This window comes from Rhinolophus ferrumequinum, chromosome 8, assembly GCF_004115265.2.
Source record: "Rhinolophus ferrumequinum isolate MPI-CBG mRhiFer1 chromosome 8, mRhiFer1_v1.p, whole genome shotgun sequence".
Classification (NCBI taxonomy): domain Eukaryota; kingdom Metazoa; phylum Chordata; class Mammalia; order Chiroptera; family Rhinolophidae; genus Rhinolophus; species Rhinolophus ferrumequinum.
Genome location: NC_046291.1, coordinates 6364789 through 6377903, shown reverse-complemented (window position 1 = coordinate 6377903; position 13115 = coordinate 6364789). Strand labels below are relative to the sequence as shown.

General features: G+C 51.3%; 1 protein-coding gene across 2 annotated transcripts in view; it reads left to right on the top strand.

Annotated features, from left to right (window-relative positions):
• Nucleotides 1-13115, top strand: part of DIS3L2 (DIS3 like 3'-5' exoribonuclease 2) — a 301104-nt gene that overhangs the window by 255844 nt on the left and 32145 nt on the right. For both annotated transcript variants that reach the window (XM_033112550.1, XM_033112549.1), the window contains one exon: nt 8310-8389. In XM_033112550.1, coding sequence (XP_032968441.1) covers nt 8310-8389 — 80 coding nt within the window. The remainder of the gene's footprint in view (nt 1-8309; nt 8390-13115) is intronic.

Genomic DNA, 13115 nt, shown 5'->3' with positions numbered 1-13115 from the left:
ATGTTGGTTTGAACTCGAGCAAGCCTGGCCACAGAACCAGCGCTCTGCTTTCCCCAGCCACCTCTCTCAGTACACCCCTATGAGGAGCTCAGAGCTGGGCTCCGAGGTCACCCCTGCTTGATCGGGGAGCAGCCTGCAAGTGCCATCCAGGCCATGGTCAGAGAGACACCTGGTTGCCCATCAGAGGTCATCTTGGAGCCCTTGTGGACAAGACAGGCAACTCCTAAACTTCTTAACGCATGTCTTGCCCGTCTGAAGTCAGGCCAGACGTTTTCAAAAGCACCAGAAGCTGTGAGCTGGTATGTTCCTTAGCTGTTGGAATTTAGTGCCAAGTGGCCCATGGATAATGTTCTCCAAGAATGTGGTTGTTCAGGAAAGCCAACTATGCACCTGAACAGATTGAAAACCTGGTATTTGCTCACTAGCCCAGGGTGCCATCTGTCAAATCACCTCACCACTCTTTCCTGTCCCATCCCATCACCCTTCTTTTTGTTTTTTTAACGTTTATTGGGGTGACAACTGTTAGTAAAGTTACAGAGATTTCAGGTGTACAATTCTGTAATTACATCATCTATAAATCCCATTGTGTGTTCACCACTCAGAGTCAGTTCTCCTTCCATCACCATATATTTGATCCCCCTTACCCTCATCTCCCACCCCCCACCCCCCTTACCCTCTGGTAACCACTAACCTATTGTCTCTGTCTATGAGATTTTGTTTCTCATTTGTTTGTCTTGTTCTTTTGTTGGTTTTGGTACCATCACCCTTCTTTGGTTAGTCTCCTGAATGGACTCTCACTGGGCAGAGGACCTGCCCCACTGGCTACACTGGGTTGGCACATAAAGTAAGGTCACACTTCCTTTGATAGTTACATTAAATGACTCCCTGCACCCCTGTCCTGCTTGGCCTGGGACATTCATTCTTGCACTTAGGTTCACCTGAGGGGTCCTCCACAGCAATGTCTGACTACCCCGAGGAAGCCTGACTAAGTGCAGTCGGTCATTCTTGTTCCTCACTTGTTTCCACCTGCTGGGAGGATGGCCTGCTGCCTCGTTTGAGTCCCCGGCCCCCCTGCCCCAGAGCCCAGAGGGGCTGAAGGCAGACCTCTTGCAGTCCCAACAGTCCCAACAACGGGGCCTGTCCCCCGCGTTCCCATGGCGCATGGGAAAGGGCTCTTTCCTGAGAGTCCCAACCCCAGCTGCTTCAGCTCACCCACCTGCCAGTTTCCCTGGGGCCCACCCCGTAGCAGGAAAGCTGGGTCCGAAGGGGTCCCGGGAGTCTCACACTCGAGCTGCCCGAGCCTGCCCTCCTCTGGGATCTAGCATGAGCCTCTGCAAGTGGAAGTCTCTTCCATTTCCTGTCCTTTGTCCAGAGGAAAGCCTGGCCTCTAACTAGACCCACCTGAAGGCCTCCTTCCTCAGCTGGTGGAGGCCGACAGAGCCGCCTCGTTACTGCCTCGGGGCCCTTCGCTGCCTCCCTCCTCACCCAGTACCAGAGTCTGACTGGTTGACTGGGGCAGGCTCTTCTGCGTGACGTGGCAGCTGCCTCTGGAAAGGGATTGGTGGACCCTACAAAGTCTCAGAGTGGCTGTCATTCTTGCAGGCTGACTTTCCAAGCGGAGCCTCTGCAGGCCTTGGTTAGAGCCAGCGCTGGCACGTGGCAGCCTAGAGGCCGTGCCTGGCTCATAGGACATGTTCAGTAATAGTGTTGAGTGAAAGACTGTGCCTCTTCAGAGCACTGGTGAGATGGGAGCATCTGGGCTCCGAGAGGACTGAGCCCCTGCTTATCGTCTGGTGGCACAGTGACCAAGTGGGGGCAGACATGGGGCAATGTTACTGAAGTGAGAGCAGGAATAACAAACTCCGGTGACACTGAATGACTCCAGATCTATCAGCCAGGTCAGCATGTGCCGAGGGGCACAGAAGCCTGCGGGCTCATGATTCTGTGCCTGGAAGCTAAATGACTGGGGCACTTAGTTGTTAACAGGTTCACCAAAGGGTACCTGGTGAGTCTCCCCACCCTGAGTCCTTGGACTCACTGGGCAGAAGCCCTGCCTCCACTTTCCAAAGGACTGAGTAATGGAAGATCCCCTTTTACAGAAGCTCAAAGGATGTGTGGGATCTTGCTGGGACCGACAGCAAGGGCTCTCCTGGACGTGGTCTCAGCATGAGGAAGGGCAGAGTGTGAAAGTGTGTGGCAGGTGCAGGCTCCTGCTGTGTGCAGGAGTGCACCGAGCTGGCGGAGGGAGGAGTGCACCGAGCTCTGTCGGAGGGAGGAGTGCACCGAGCTGGCGGAGGGAGGAGTGCACTGAGCTCTGGCGGAGGGAGGAGTGCACTGAGCTCTGTAGGAGGGAGGAGTGCACCGAGCTGGCGGAGGGAGGAGTGCACCGAGCTGGCGGAGGGAGGAGTGCACTGAGCTCTGGCGGAGGGAGGAGTGCACTGAGCTCTGGCGGAGGGAGGAGTGCACTGAGCTCTGGCGGAGGGAGGAGTGCACCGAGCTGGCGGAGGGAGGAGTGCACTGAGCTCTGGCGGAGGGAGGAGTGCACTGAGCTCTGGCGGAGGGAGGAGTGCACTGAGCTCTGGTGGAGGGAGGAGTGCACTGAGCTGGCGGAGGGAGGAGTGCACTGAGCTCTGGCGGAGGGAGGAGTGCACTGAGCTCTGGCGGAGGGAGGAGTGCACCGAGCTGGCGGAGGGAGGAGTGCACTGAGCTCTGGCGGAGGGAGGAGTGCACTGAGCTCTGGTGGAGGGAGGAGTGCACTGACCTGGCGGAGGGAGGAGTGCACTGAGCTCTGGCGGAGGGAGGAGTGCACTGAGCTCTGTAGGAGGGAGGAGTGCACCGAGCTGGCGGAGGGAGGAGTGCACTGAGCTCTGGCGGAGGGAGGAGTGCACCGAGCTGGCAGAGGGAGGAGTGCACCGAGCTTTGCAGCAGCAGGAGGGCCAGACCCCCTCCCTCCCTGCCAGGCACACATGTTTCTCCTGCTATCTACCCTGAGGTCTTCCTGCTTGGCACGTCTAGCTCACCCATCCCCCTACTGCAGTCCCACCCTGGAGAGCCCGGGCTGTGTTTAATTCATTTTTATGTCTCCGACATACAGACAGCAGGAAGCCACCCCAGGTATTTAAAGAAGGAAGTGTCATCAGGCTTGTGTTTTAGAAAGATAACTCAGCTGGTTGTGGGGAGTGGATTCAAGAGAGCAGAGCCAAGGGAGTGGGTGGATGTACTGTGTGCCGCTGTCCTGGAGAAATGTGCCCTTACAAAAGAAGGCTGGCAGAGGCCAGGCACAGCTTGGGGAAGGCCCTGACTGCTCTTCGCAGGTTGCAGTCTGCTTCCTCTGCGAGTTGGCTTTGTTCTCAGGCTGGGAGCGAGCCACTTGCAGCTGTTCTGGCCCCCTTGCCCGGAAGCACCCCGCAAGCATCCCCTCACTTCTCATTGGCTTCTGCTGGGTCACATGTCCTTTCCTGAACCAGTTGTTGGGGCCAGGAAATGGCGTGCACTGATTGGCTTGAATTCCTACCTAATACTGAAAGATTTCCTTAGAACTGCCAGGCCCAGTACTGGGGATTGGTTCTGCTTGGTCCTGGAGCCCCTGGACTCGGGGGAGAAGGTGAGTAGCTGAAAGAAACTATGTAGGTGTCATTAGGAAGGAGGAGATGACGGCTGGGTGAGCATGTGTGTCTGCTGCATGGACCAGTTGGACTCATCCTTTCAGGTTTTGAAACGTGCACATAGTGGGCACCTACACACACACACCCACACACACCCACACACCTGTGGGCACACTTTGTGGGAAACAGCGTATCTTCGTCCTGGGTGAACTTCAAACCTCTCAGGATCCCCCATCCCACCTCCAACTCTTTCTTCCTCGATTTCTCCTTGGATCTCGTGATTGTCCCGTCTCCAAGGTCAGACACCGCCTACTCTGACCACAGCCTCCAGTTCCTTCCACTCCCTCACCCAGTGACTCCCACTTCTTTCCTTGACCTCTCAGAAGCTAGTGTAGCCCAGTGGTTAGCGACGTGGACCACACTTCAGTTCTGCCACTTATTCGCTCATTTGGATTTTTTTTTTTTAACTTTATTTAAGTGTTTTTCCAGGACCCATCAGCTCTCAGTCAAGTAGTTGTTTCAATCTAGTTGTGGAGGGCGCAGCTCACAGTGGCCCATGTGGGGATCGAACTGGCAACCTTGTTATTAAGAGGCCAGCACTCTAACAACTGAGCTAACCGGCCACCCCATATTCGCTCATTTGGGCCAAATACTTGAACACCTCTGTAACATAGGGATAGGAACTGACCTCACAGGGCTTTGGGGAAGATTAAATAAAGTCACACCAGAGAGATGTTTAGACAGAGGACATGCTCAATAAATATTTGCTCTATACAAGACATCTGTTGCCCAGACCCTTCTGTTTTCGTCAGGCAGCCCCTTTCGTTTTTATTTCCTGCCTGTTCCCCCTTAGAGTTTCTACTCCATCTGTTGCCAGTGTCATGTCTCCACTCTCTTGCTCCCTCAAGCTTTATTCGTCCCTCACACCTTCCTGGCAAATGCTCTTTTTTTTTTTAATGCCCCTGTCTAGGTTGCTAGAAAAAAACAACCGGGCAGATGGTGCTACACTAACTTCAGACGCTGTGGCCTCAGCTGACCCTTAATGCTCCTTGGCAGCCCTCGTGCTCTGCCCTGGTCAACTCTTATTCCTGTTCTCCAGAGAAGCAAATTCAAACCTTCATCACTTTACTCCAGCTTCCATTCTTTCCCTTACCAAACCCTCCATTCCTTGCAGATAATTTGACCTCCTAATTCTCAGAAAAGAACAAAAATCAGACTGGAACATTCCAAACCACCATCACCCCTCATCCCCCTCCGCCAAATCCACAGATATGTCTGCATCCCTGCCCAGCCCTCCCGACTCCTCCAGCGGAGAAAGGGTCCTCCACTTGTGTGTTGGATTTTAATCCCTCCTGTCACCTCAGATACCTTGATTCTTCAGTTATCTCCATCTCTCCTGTATTTTTCGACCCCTCTCTCTAGGGTGCTTCCTTCATATCAGCATTTACACGAGTCTCTGTCCTCTTACAATGCAGTCTCCTTCAATCCCACGGCCTGGTATCCTACCGCATTCCTTTCCATTCATCTCGGCTCTTCCTCACCACTGTCTGATTTGCTAAAAGAGTTGTGTGCACTCACAACCCCTTTTCCTCACCTTCTCATTCTTCAACCCATCACACCTGATCGCTGCTCCCATCATTCTCCCGACAGTCTTTGTTGCTAAGTCCAGTGGATTCTTTTTTCTTGTCCCTCTCTTACTTGAACTCTTAGAAGGATTTAATGCTGCTGACTGTTGCCTCGTAAGTTCTCCCCTGGGCTCCTGAAACATCGTAACTGAAACTCCTTTTCAGTCTATATTCTCTAGTGCTTAAATATAGCCGTTTCTCTGGATTCTATCCAAGACCCCATTTTTACTCTACACACACTCTCGGGACAATTTCATCCACTCTGATGGCTTCAGGTGCCACCTTCCTTACCCTGCAGAGTTTCCCAAATGTGTTCCCGCCAGATTACAGTCTTGCATATAAACTTCAGAATTGTTTATACCGCATAGCTGCGTCCGCTCGTCTCCGCTAAGATGCTTCTCAGATACCGTAAGACCAGCACTCACACACTAAGCTCCAGCTCTTCTCTCAAACCTGCCGTCCTCCTCGGCACTGAGCGGCAGCACCATCTACCCACTGCCCGAGGCAGAGAACCTTCAACATTATCTTTGACTCCTCCCTCTTGTGTAGACTTTATATCCAGACCATCACCAAGTCCTATAATTCTGGTAAGGCGAAAAGAACATGGCTGTTGGTTGAAGTTCTAATCCTAACTGTGGTTTGGACAAATTACTTGACCTTTCTCAGCATCAAGTTCCTCACCTGTAACAAGGAAATAGTAGTACCTAATTCAAATAGTTCTGGTCCAGGATAAAGGAAAGTCTTTACTTGGTAAGCATTCAATAAACGTGAGTTCTCTATTCAGAAAACGTGAGGGCCCTTTGTTTCCAGTCCCTCTCTCTCCTTTCCCATCACCACCTCTACTCACTTCCTTATTGTTGAATTAGGATATACATAGACCTTGAGAATCCCCCTGGAATTCAATTACCCATAATTCCTTCATGACCAAGGACTACAGCTTGAATCTCACCATGCTTATCATGAAGAATTTGGAAAATGCAAAGAAAGTCAAGCAATCTCTGTTGCCATTTTGATATCATTCCTTCCAGTCTTTCTTCATGCAGTCTCTGTTCTTATTTACATAGTTTTCTTGTATATAATCAAGCATACATCCTGCTTTTTTCATCTAACCCAGGTATTTCCCCAGGTTAATAATTCTTTATGAACAGTGTAACAGCTGCAGACTGTTCTGCAGACTGTGGTATAGTTTATTTAAACATTCTGCTATTGATGCATTTTTAGAGTCTTTCCAGTAAATAATACTGAGGTGAACAATTTTGAAAAAAAAAGCTTTTCCTCCTACGTTTATAGTAATTTCTCTAAGCCCTAAATTCGTAACTTGAATCACTAAGTCAAAGGATTTAAAAATTTCTACGCAGTACAGTCTTTGAAACAGACTAGATGAACATAAGCCTGACCTCAGCTACAAAGAGGGAGATAAAGAGAAAAGGGTTATAATTAATAGATTTTTTAAAAAATAATTACTTTCTGTTTTACTGAAAGTGGGCTGGGAAGAGCCAAACAGTGCTCTGTAGGGAAAACACACCTTTGACTTCAGGTTCCTGGCTTCCTGATGGTAAAGAGGACTTGTTTCTGTTTTTGTATTTTCCTCAGGGTCAGTAAAAGGACAAGCCATTCCTACAAGCTTATTTTCCTCTAAGAAAGAGAAGAATGTCCAGCATCTAATGATGCAGATCATTAGCTATGTTAACAGCCTTGCAATTAAAAAAAACAAAGTTATAATAATGTATCCTCCTAATGTGCACTTAATTTTAGTTAAAATTTCCCTGGTGATGTCAAAAATCCGGTGTGAATTTGTAAGTCTAATAATTGGCTCTGCATCTGGAAACGTTACGGCTGCCACAGCTGACTGGGCTGTAGCTGGACACACAGCACCTCACTGAACTCGGCTTCCCAGTGACACACCTGGAGCTCTGCATTCACCTGCGGAGTCCTCTCCGGAAGCCACAAAGAAATCTCTCTGGGGAGATCGTGTTCCCAATCTCCCCGAATCAGAGAAAGCTAATGAGTGCCTCCCAGTTAATATGTCCAAAGTCAAACTTCTGACTCCCTGCCGGTATCCAGGTTCAGTCTTCCCACTCAACAGTGGGACAACCACCTCCCTGGTTAATGAAATCAAAACTCCTTCGTTTCTTGGTTTCTGTCCTCACCACCCCCCACATCAAATCCATCAGTATATCCTGTCGATTCTACTTCTAAAAGTTTACTTTGAAGATAGATCTCAAATTGTTCATTTCTGTCCATCTCGCCCGCCCGCCCTCCCAGGCCCCATCACCGCTCACCTGCCCTTCCCACTAGCCTCCTGGAGGCCTCCTGCTTCCTCTCTCCCCACAGCCTGGTCTCTATACAGTAGCCAGAGGGATCTTGTTAAAACATAACTTTGATCGTGGTATCCACCCCTTCCTTAAAACATGTCAGACTTTCTTTTGCTATTAAGGTAAAGGCCACAGTCCTAATGTAGCCCAGAAGGTCCCGCGTGGTCTGCCCTGGCCTTCCTCTGCGCGTCACTGCCCGCCGTGTTCCCCGTAGAGCGAGTTCCCGCTTACCAGCCCTCCCTCGGTTCCTGGAACTCCTGCCCCAGGGCCTCGTACCAAGTCTCCTCCTGCGTTCCCTAGCCTTCCTCCCCGCTCTAGGTCCGGTTATTTACTTCAGTAGAAACATGGGAGATTTGTTTCCTGCTTCAGAGAACCTGTTTTCATTTGAAGTTTTATATGTATTCATTCATGAATGTGGTCATGTGAAGGAGCTCCATCTCCTGAACTAGACGTAAGGTCCATGAAGGAGTCCCTGTCTTCTGCTGGTCACTGCTCTTTCCCCGTCGGCTCGCTCAGCGTCGCGCACAAAGTAGGTGCTTAGTACGTAATTGGTTGCATGCTGAACGGATAAGGAGAGTCCTGGTAACGGTGTGCCCGTGAGGCATGGGCTTTTCCCAGAGGGGGCAGGCCCAGGCTCTCCACCACAAGTCAGCTGGAGGCAGGGTGATCGTGCTTGATCTTTATTTATTATTTATTTCCGGTATCAGAATGAGCAGAGCATGCTGCCTAAAACTTCCTTGTTCTTCTCTTCTCTCTTTATTCAGCTAAAGCTTGCTTTCACTCTGGACCACGAGACTGGATTGCCTCAAGGATGTCACATCTACGAGTACCGCGACAGCAACAAGTAAGCCACTCAGTGGGAAAGAGTGTCACCTCAGCACGTCCTGCAGAGGTCACACCTTTGGGCTCTGTTACACTGGGCTTTTCTTACAAAGGGATTGTCAGGAAGAGAAGCACACTTTTTGCGACTTTGCTAGAAAATGGGCGGTATAGAATATTCCTCCCATAACACCTCTTTTGCCCCTAAACACAGAACTTGTATAGGCGCAGCTGTGATGGACTAGACGGCTATTCCAAAGTAGACCTTCCTTTCCAGGCTCCACCTTTCCTCCAGACCCACCCCCAACGTGGTCTCCGTCACTTGCCGGCTAGTTTGGTTCACTGTGCGACTTTGGCTTTTGGCAGTGTTGTCTGACTAGACTTATGTTTATAGGTCTTATAGGTTGTGACAGTCTGCCTTGCGGATTTTCTCGTTGGAGGATTTTTGAGAACTGACAGAGATTTAACTTGGTGGCCATATTAGAAAGGCGGCAGCTGGCATAGGTCTGTAGCCTCTCCTTTCTTCATTGCAGAATGCCTCCTTGACTATTTCTATCTGTGTGACAGTGAAGGCGGTGAGCGAGGCAAAGGGAATATGCCCTGATGGTGACAGTGATGGTGATGATGGTAAATAGTGATGGCAGCTACCATTGAGGACCTACTGGGTGTTGGGCACAGTACTGGGATTTGCATTTGGTATCCAGTTTAATCCTCATGACAACCTGAGTGTGCTTTTGTTATTGTTGTATTTGCAGAAGCTAAGGTCTGGGGGTCTTGCTCAAGGTCACCGGCCACAGCTGTGTGAGGCAGCAGCCACGTGATCACGTTTACTCTGGGAAGAGACTAGATAAAAGGCAACTGTCGTCCCAAGTTGCTACTGTCTGGAAACCCCAGGCAGTGACAAGAACAGTCCCAATCTGGACTCGAAGACAACATATCATGATCTAATTGTTTAAATACCCCAGCTATTTAATTTTATCCAGTGGAAGGAATCAAATAGGCACACGCCAGTGGAACTGTGCCTTCCCTTCCAGAAGAGAAACTCGTGTCTTCCTCAAAAACTCTTGCTTTGGTATGGGTTGAGATGGGTTCTTGGGTGCCTTCATGACCAGGTCTTCACTCCGGTTACTTTCAACACATTCCTCTTTGTAGTTAATCTTTGGGGGGATGTCCTGGTAAGCTAGTGTGTGCCTTCAGTTCCCACCCAATTGATCATTTAGGAAAGGCTGGCCAAGCATCCTGTAACCCCATCGTTTCTCCTCTCGGACGGCACTGTTTCTAGAAGACAGCTCCAAGGTGATGGGCCATTGTGTCAGAACTACCATCTCAGCTACTTATAATGTTTCATTCTACAGAGAAGTAGGGCTGGACTTCTCGGGGGTTCGGGGTGGCTAGCGACTAAGAAAAATAAGCCTTGAGCTGCCTGCCGTGCCAGCCTGCCACCCTCCGTGTCAGCAGCACCCTGTGCTCCCTGGTGCTTGCTGGATGGCAGTGGATGGCAGCAATCTCCGTATTGCTGTAATTGTGATACTAGGAAATGAGAATATTCTAGCCCAAGGCCCTAAGGAGCCCGTGTTGTCTAGAGCCGAGTAACATGAAGGTAACAGCAGCAAAGAGCTGAGGTTCTACACACGAGAGAAATGAACTTCCTATCTCAGTATTAGTTTGGTACAATGCATTATTGAAAATACTTCTTGTTTTGTTCATATCAGTACCCCTAGAGCCCTAGCCCAGGACCTGGCAGATGGTGCTTGATGAAGGCAGGTCAGGGGACCCAATTTAACCCTTTTAGAGAAGGAACCTGGGTAGGGGGGAGTTAAATCTCTTTCCAACCTTTGTCTTTTCGTTTGTTGTAGGATTATGATGAGGATTAAATTACTCATGACGTCAGGGAAAACTGTCTCCTTGGATAGTTTATGGATTCTAAAGCGTTAACATAGAAGAAGGAAGCTGTAAAAATTCGGTTTAACTCTGTGCATATAGTAGTAATTAGAGTTGCTTACATCACCTGCCATTTTTCGCCTGAGAGTGAAGCACAGTCACAATTAGGAAGAGCACTAAGTGTGCCAGACCAACTTGCAGAAGCTGAACTGGATTGCGAGGCTACACGCCGTCCAGGACCTCTCGTGTTTCTGACCCATGTAGAGGGGTAGTAGCCCCCACTCCCTGACTGCCCACGACTCACCAGCACTGGGCTAGGGACTCACCCAGATTATTTCTCCAGGCAGATGGTAGTGTCACAGTTCCACAGATTGCAAAATAAAAACAAATTCAGACTGAGAGCGGTTAACCTGCCCAAGGTCACCCTGAGGATTTTACCCCAGCTCTAGCAGATTCCAAAGCTGTGCCTTCGCACCGCCTGCCTTTCTCTCCATTACCTGAAGCCCGAGGAAGTTCTGATTCTAGCCCCTTCCAAGCAGACCTACCCTAGAAGCTCTCTGTCTGGAGATTCTGGATTTCCAGTCCCTGCGGACCCCTGGGTGGATGGACGGCCTGTCTGGTAGAACAAGTCCCAACGTGTCATCATAAATCTGAGTTAGCCCGTCATTGTCCGTAGCAGGTCACCGTCCACTCTGTCGTGCAGCCTGCATATTAGGATCCTGAAGGTGGTGACACATGTCGGGGCTGAGGGAGAGTGGAACGAGGCCACGTGTGATGGGGCATGTAAACGGGGGAGTACTTCAGAGGTCCTGGGTGTGGTGCTTCCCCTTGTAACCGCCCGAGTAGCCCGTGCACTGGGCCCTGCAGACCCGGGCTGTGGCTCTGCGCTGCCCTCTCCGCCTCCCCTGGGCAGCTATGCGTCGCCCTGGTTCAGACGCCCTGACTCCCACAGCCAGCTCCCCCGACTCCATCTTCTCTTGGGGCAGGTTAGTGTGCTAAACTAATGAAACGAAATCTTTCGTTTTTTCCTGCCTAGATAGATGGCTCATTTTGGCACCTTGAAACCCACATCATCAACACGCATCGCTAACATGTAGAAGTATCAGAGAGAGACCATCCCTGTGGAGTTGATTTTCCTCCGCTAAAGTGCCTTTTCACCTTCTTAGGTCCTCACTGAAGGACGGCATCACTGCAGCCTTCCAGACGAGAGGGAGGACACTTCTGGTCCTCACGTCCTCCCTGCTCCCCAGCCCAAGGGCGCCTCGCAGCTCAGGTCACTGGCCTTCTGGCAGCAGCGCGGCCTGAGGCGGGGCTCTGGGCCCCTGCGCGCTCACCTTGATTCTTTCCCCAGCCCCTGAACGCATAGTCCTGTCTGGACCGGAGGGTTTCCCAGCGTTGCGGGCCTGCCTCTAAGGGACGGCCTGCTCAGCATCCTTCGGTCTCAGGACACGCCACGCAGGCAGGACAGACCCATAGGGCAAAGCTTAGGGTAACCCTGGGATTCTGCTTCTGTTGTGCTCTCGTCATGGAGAACGTGCTGGGTTAGTTCAGGTCGGTTGACAAGTATATGTCAGACAGCATTGGTGTGCAGGAGACATACGGGGGATGAGGGAGAAAACAGGGGCGAGCACGCAGCTACAGACGGTGGTCCCGCCTGCCCTGTGAAGGAGAGTCCGGAGAAACGAGGGCTGGCCAGAGCCTCCGCCTGCAGCGGGGATCGAGAAAGCTGTGGCCAGGCCCGTGGCACATCTGCAACCGGAGTTGCTGGTTGGAAGAGTGTCACGTCTATGGGAGCACCCCTGCCTCAAGACCCCTGCCTGCTCTGTCACCCGGGGCCTCTCTTCCTGAGAAGGAGCTCAGAAAGAGACATGAATGAGCTGAACTACTGCCTCAAGATCGTAGTGGAACTCGGGGTGCCAGCTGGTCCTCTCCCCTCCTCCACTGTCCATTTCAACTTCTCCTCGCCCTCAGCCACGCCTCAGTAGACCTTGACAGCTTAGCTGGTAGTGACCCGACTTCACTGCAAGGCTTCTGAGCCCTTGGCTGTCACGTCCTTCTCAGACCAGGGCTGACGCATATGTGTGTATGTCTGTCCACAGTGTGGCAAGGGAGTACCAGGAGGCTCCCTTAGGTCCCACACAGCTCCCTCCCTGCCCCTCCTCTGATCTGGTTGAGTATCCCGCCCTCCCCCACCACCACCTCCCCAAGATGACTCCTCTTATCTGCTGGCCCCTGGATCCATGGCGTGCAGAGAATCCTGGCAGTGGCCCTTCCTCATGTTACCTCTGGCCTCTAGTACCTCAGGCTCCATTGTCCCGTGGGTGTGAACGAGCCCAGCTCTGTGACTCCCTCGCCTGCTGTCCTCTCTGGCCTGCGGAGAAATGCCACCACCACACCCCACTGCATTTCTGATGACCCTGATGAAGGGGGTGTCCTGCAGGCCTCCCCCAGAACATAGGCCTCTGCTGGGTCTTCTGGACTCAGTAATATGTGCATTCCAGCATGGCCCCTTCCCTCAGCCTCTTGGTTCCTTCCTCTGCTGTCTGCCAGGCAATTCATGCCTTTTTTCCACTTGGCTCACCCTTAGCTGTCACTTTCCCCAGTCCCCTAAAGAAGACGACCCCATCCCCTGGGGTATTTGCCAGGGTGCTGAATCCCACATCCCAAGAAATTACCCCCAAATTAGTGCATTCTTCTTGCTCATCTGGTTTTACTTCCTGGCCCCCTTAATCAGGCCCCCAAGTCCTGCTAGCTAATTCTTCTCCCTCTTGGTATAAAATCTCTCCTTTCTGATCAGGCCCAGCACATCCTAAGCTGGATCACCCTGGCATGTACCCCTCATTATGGGCCAGGCAGCCCAGAAAGGGTTA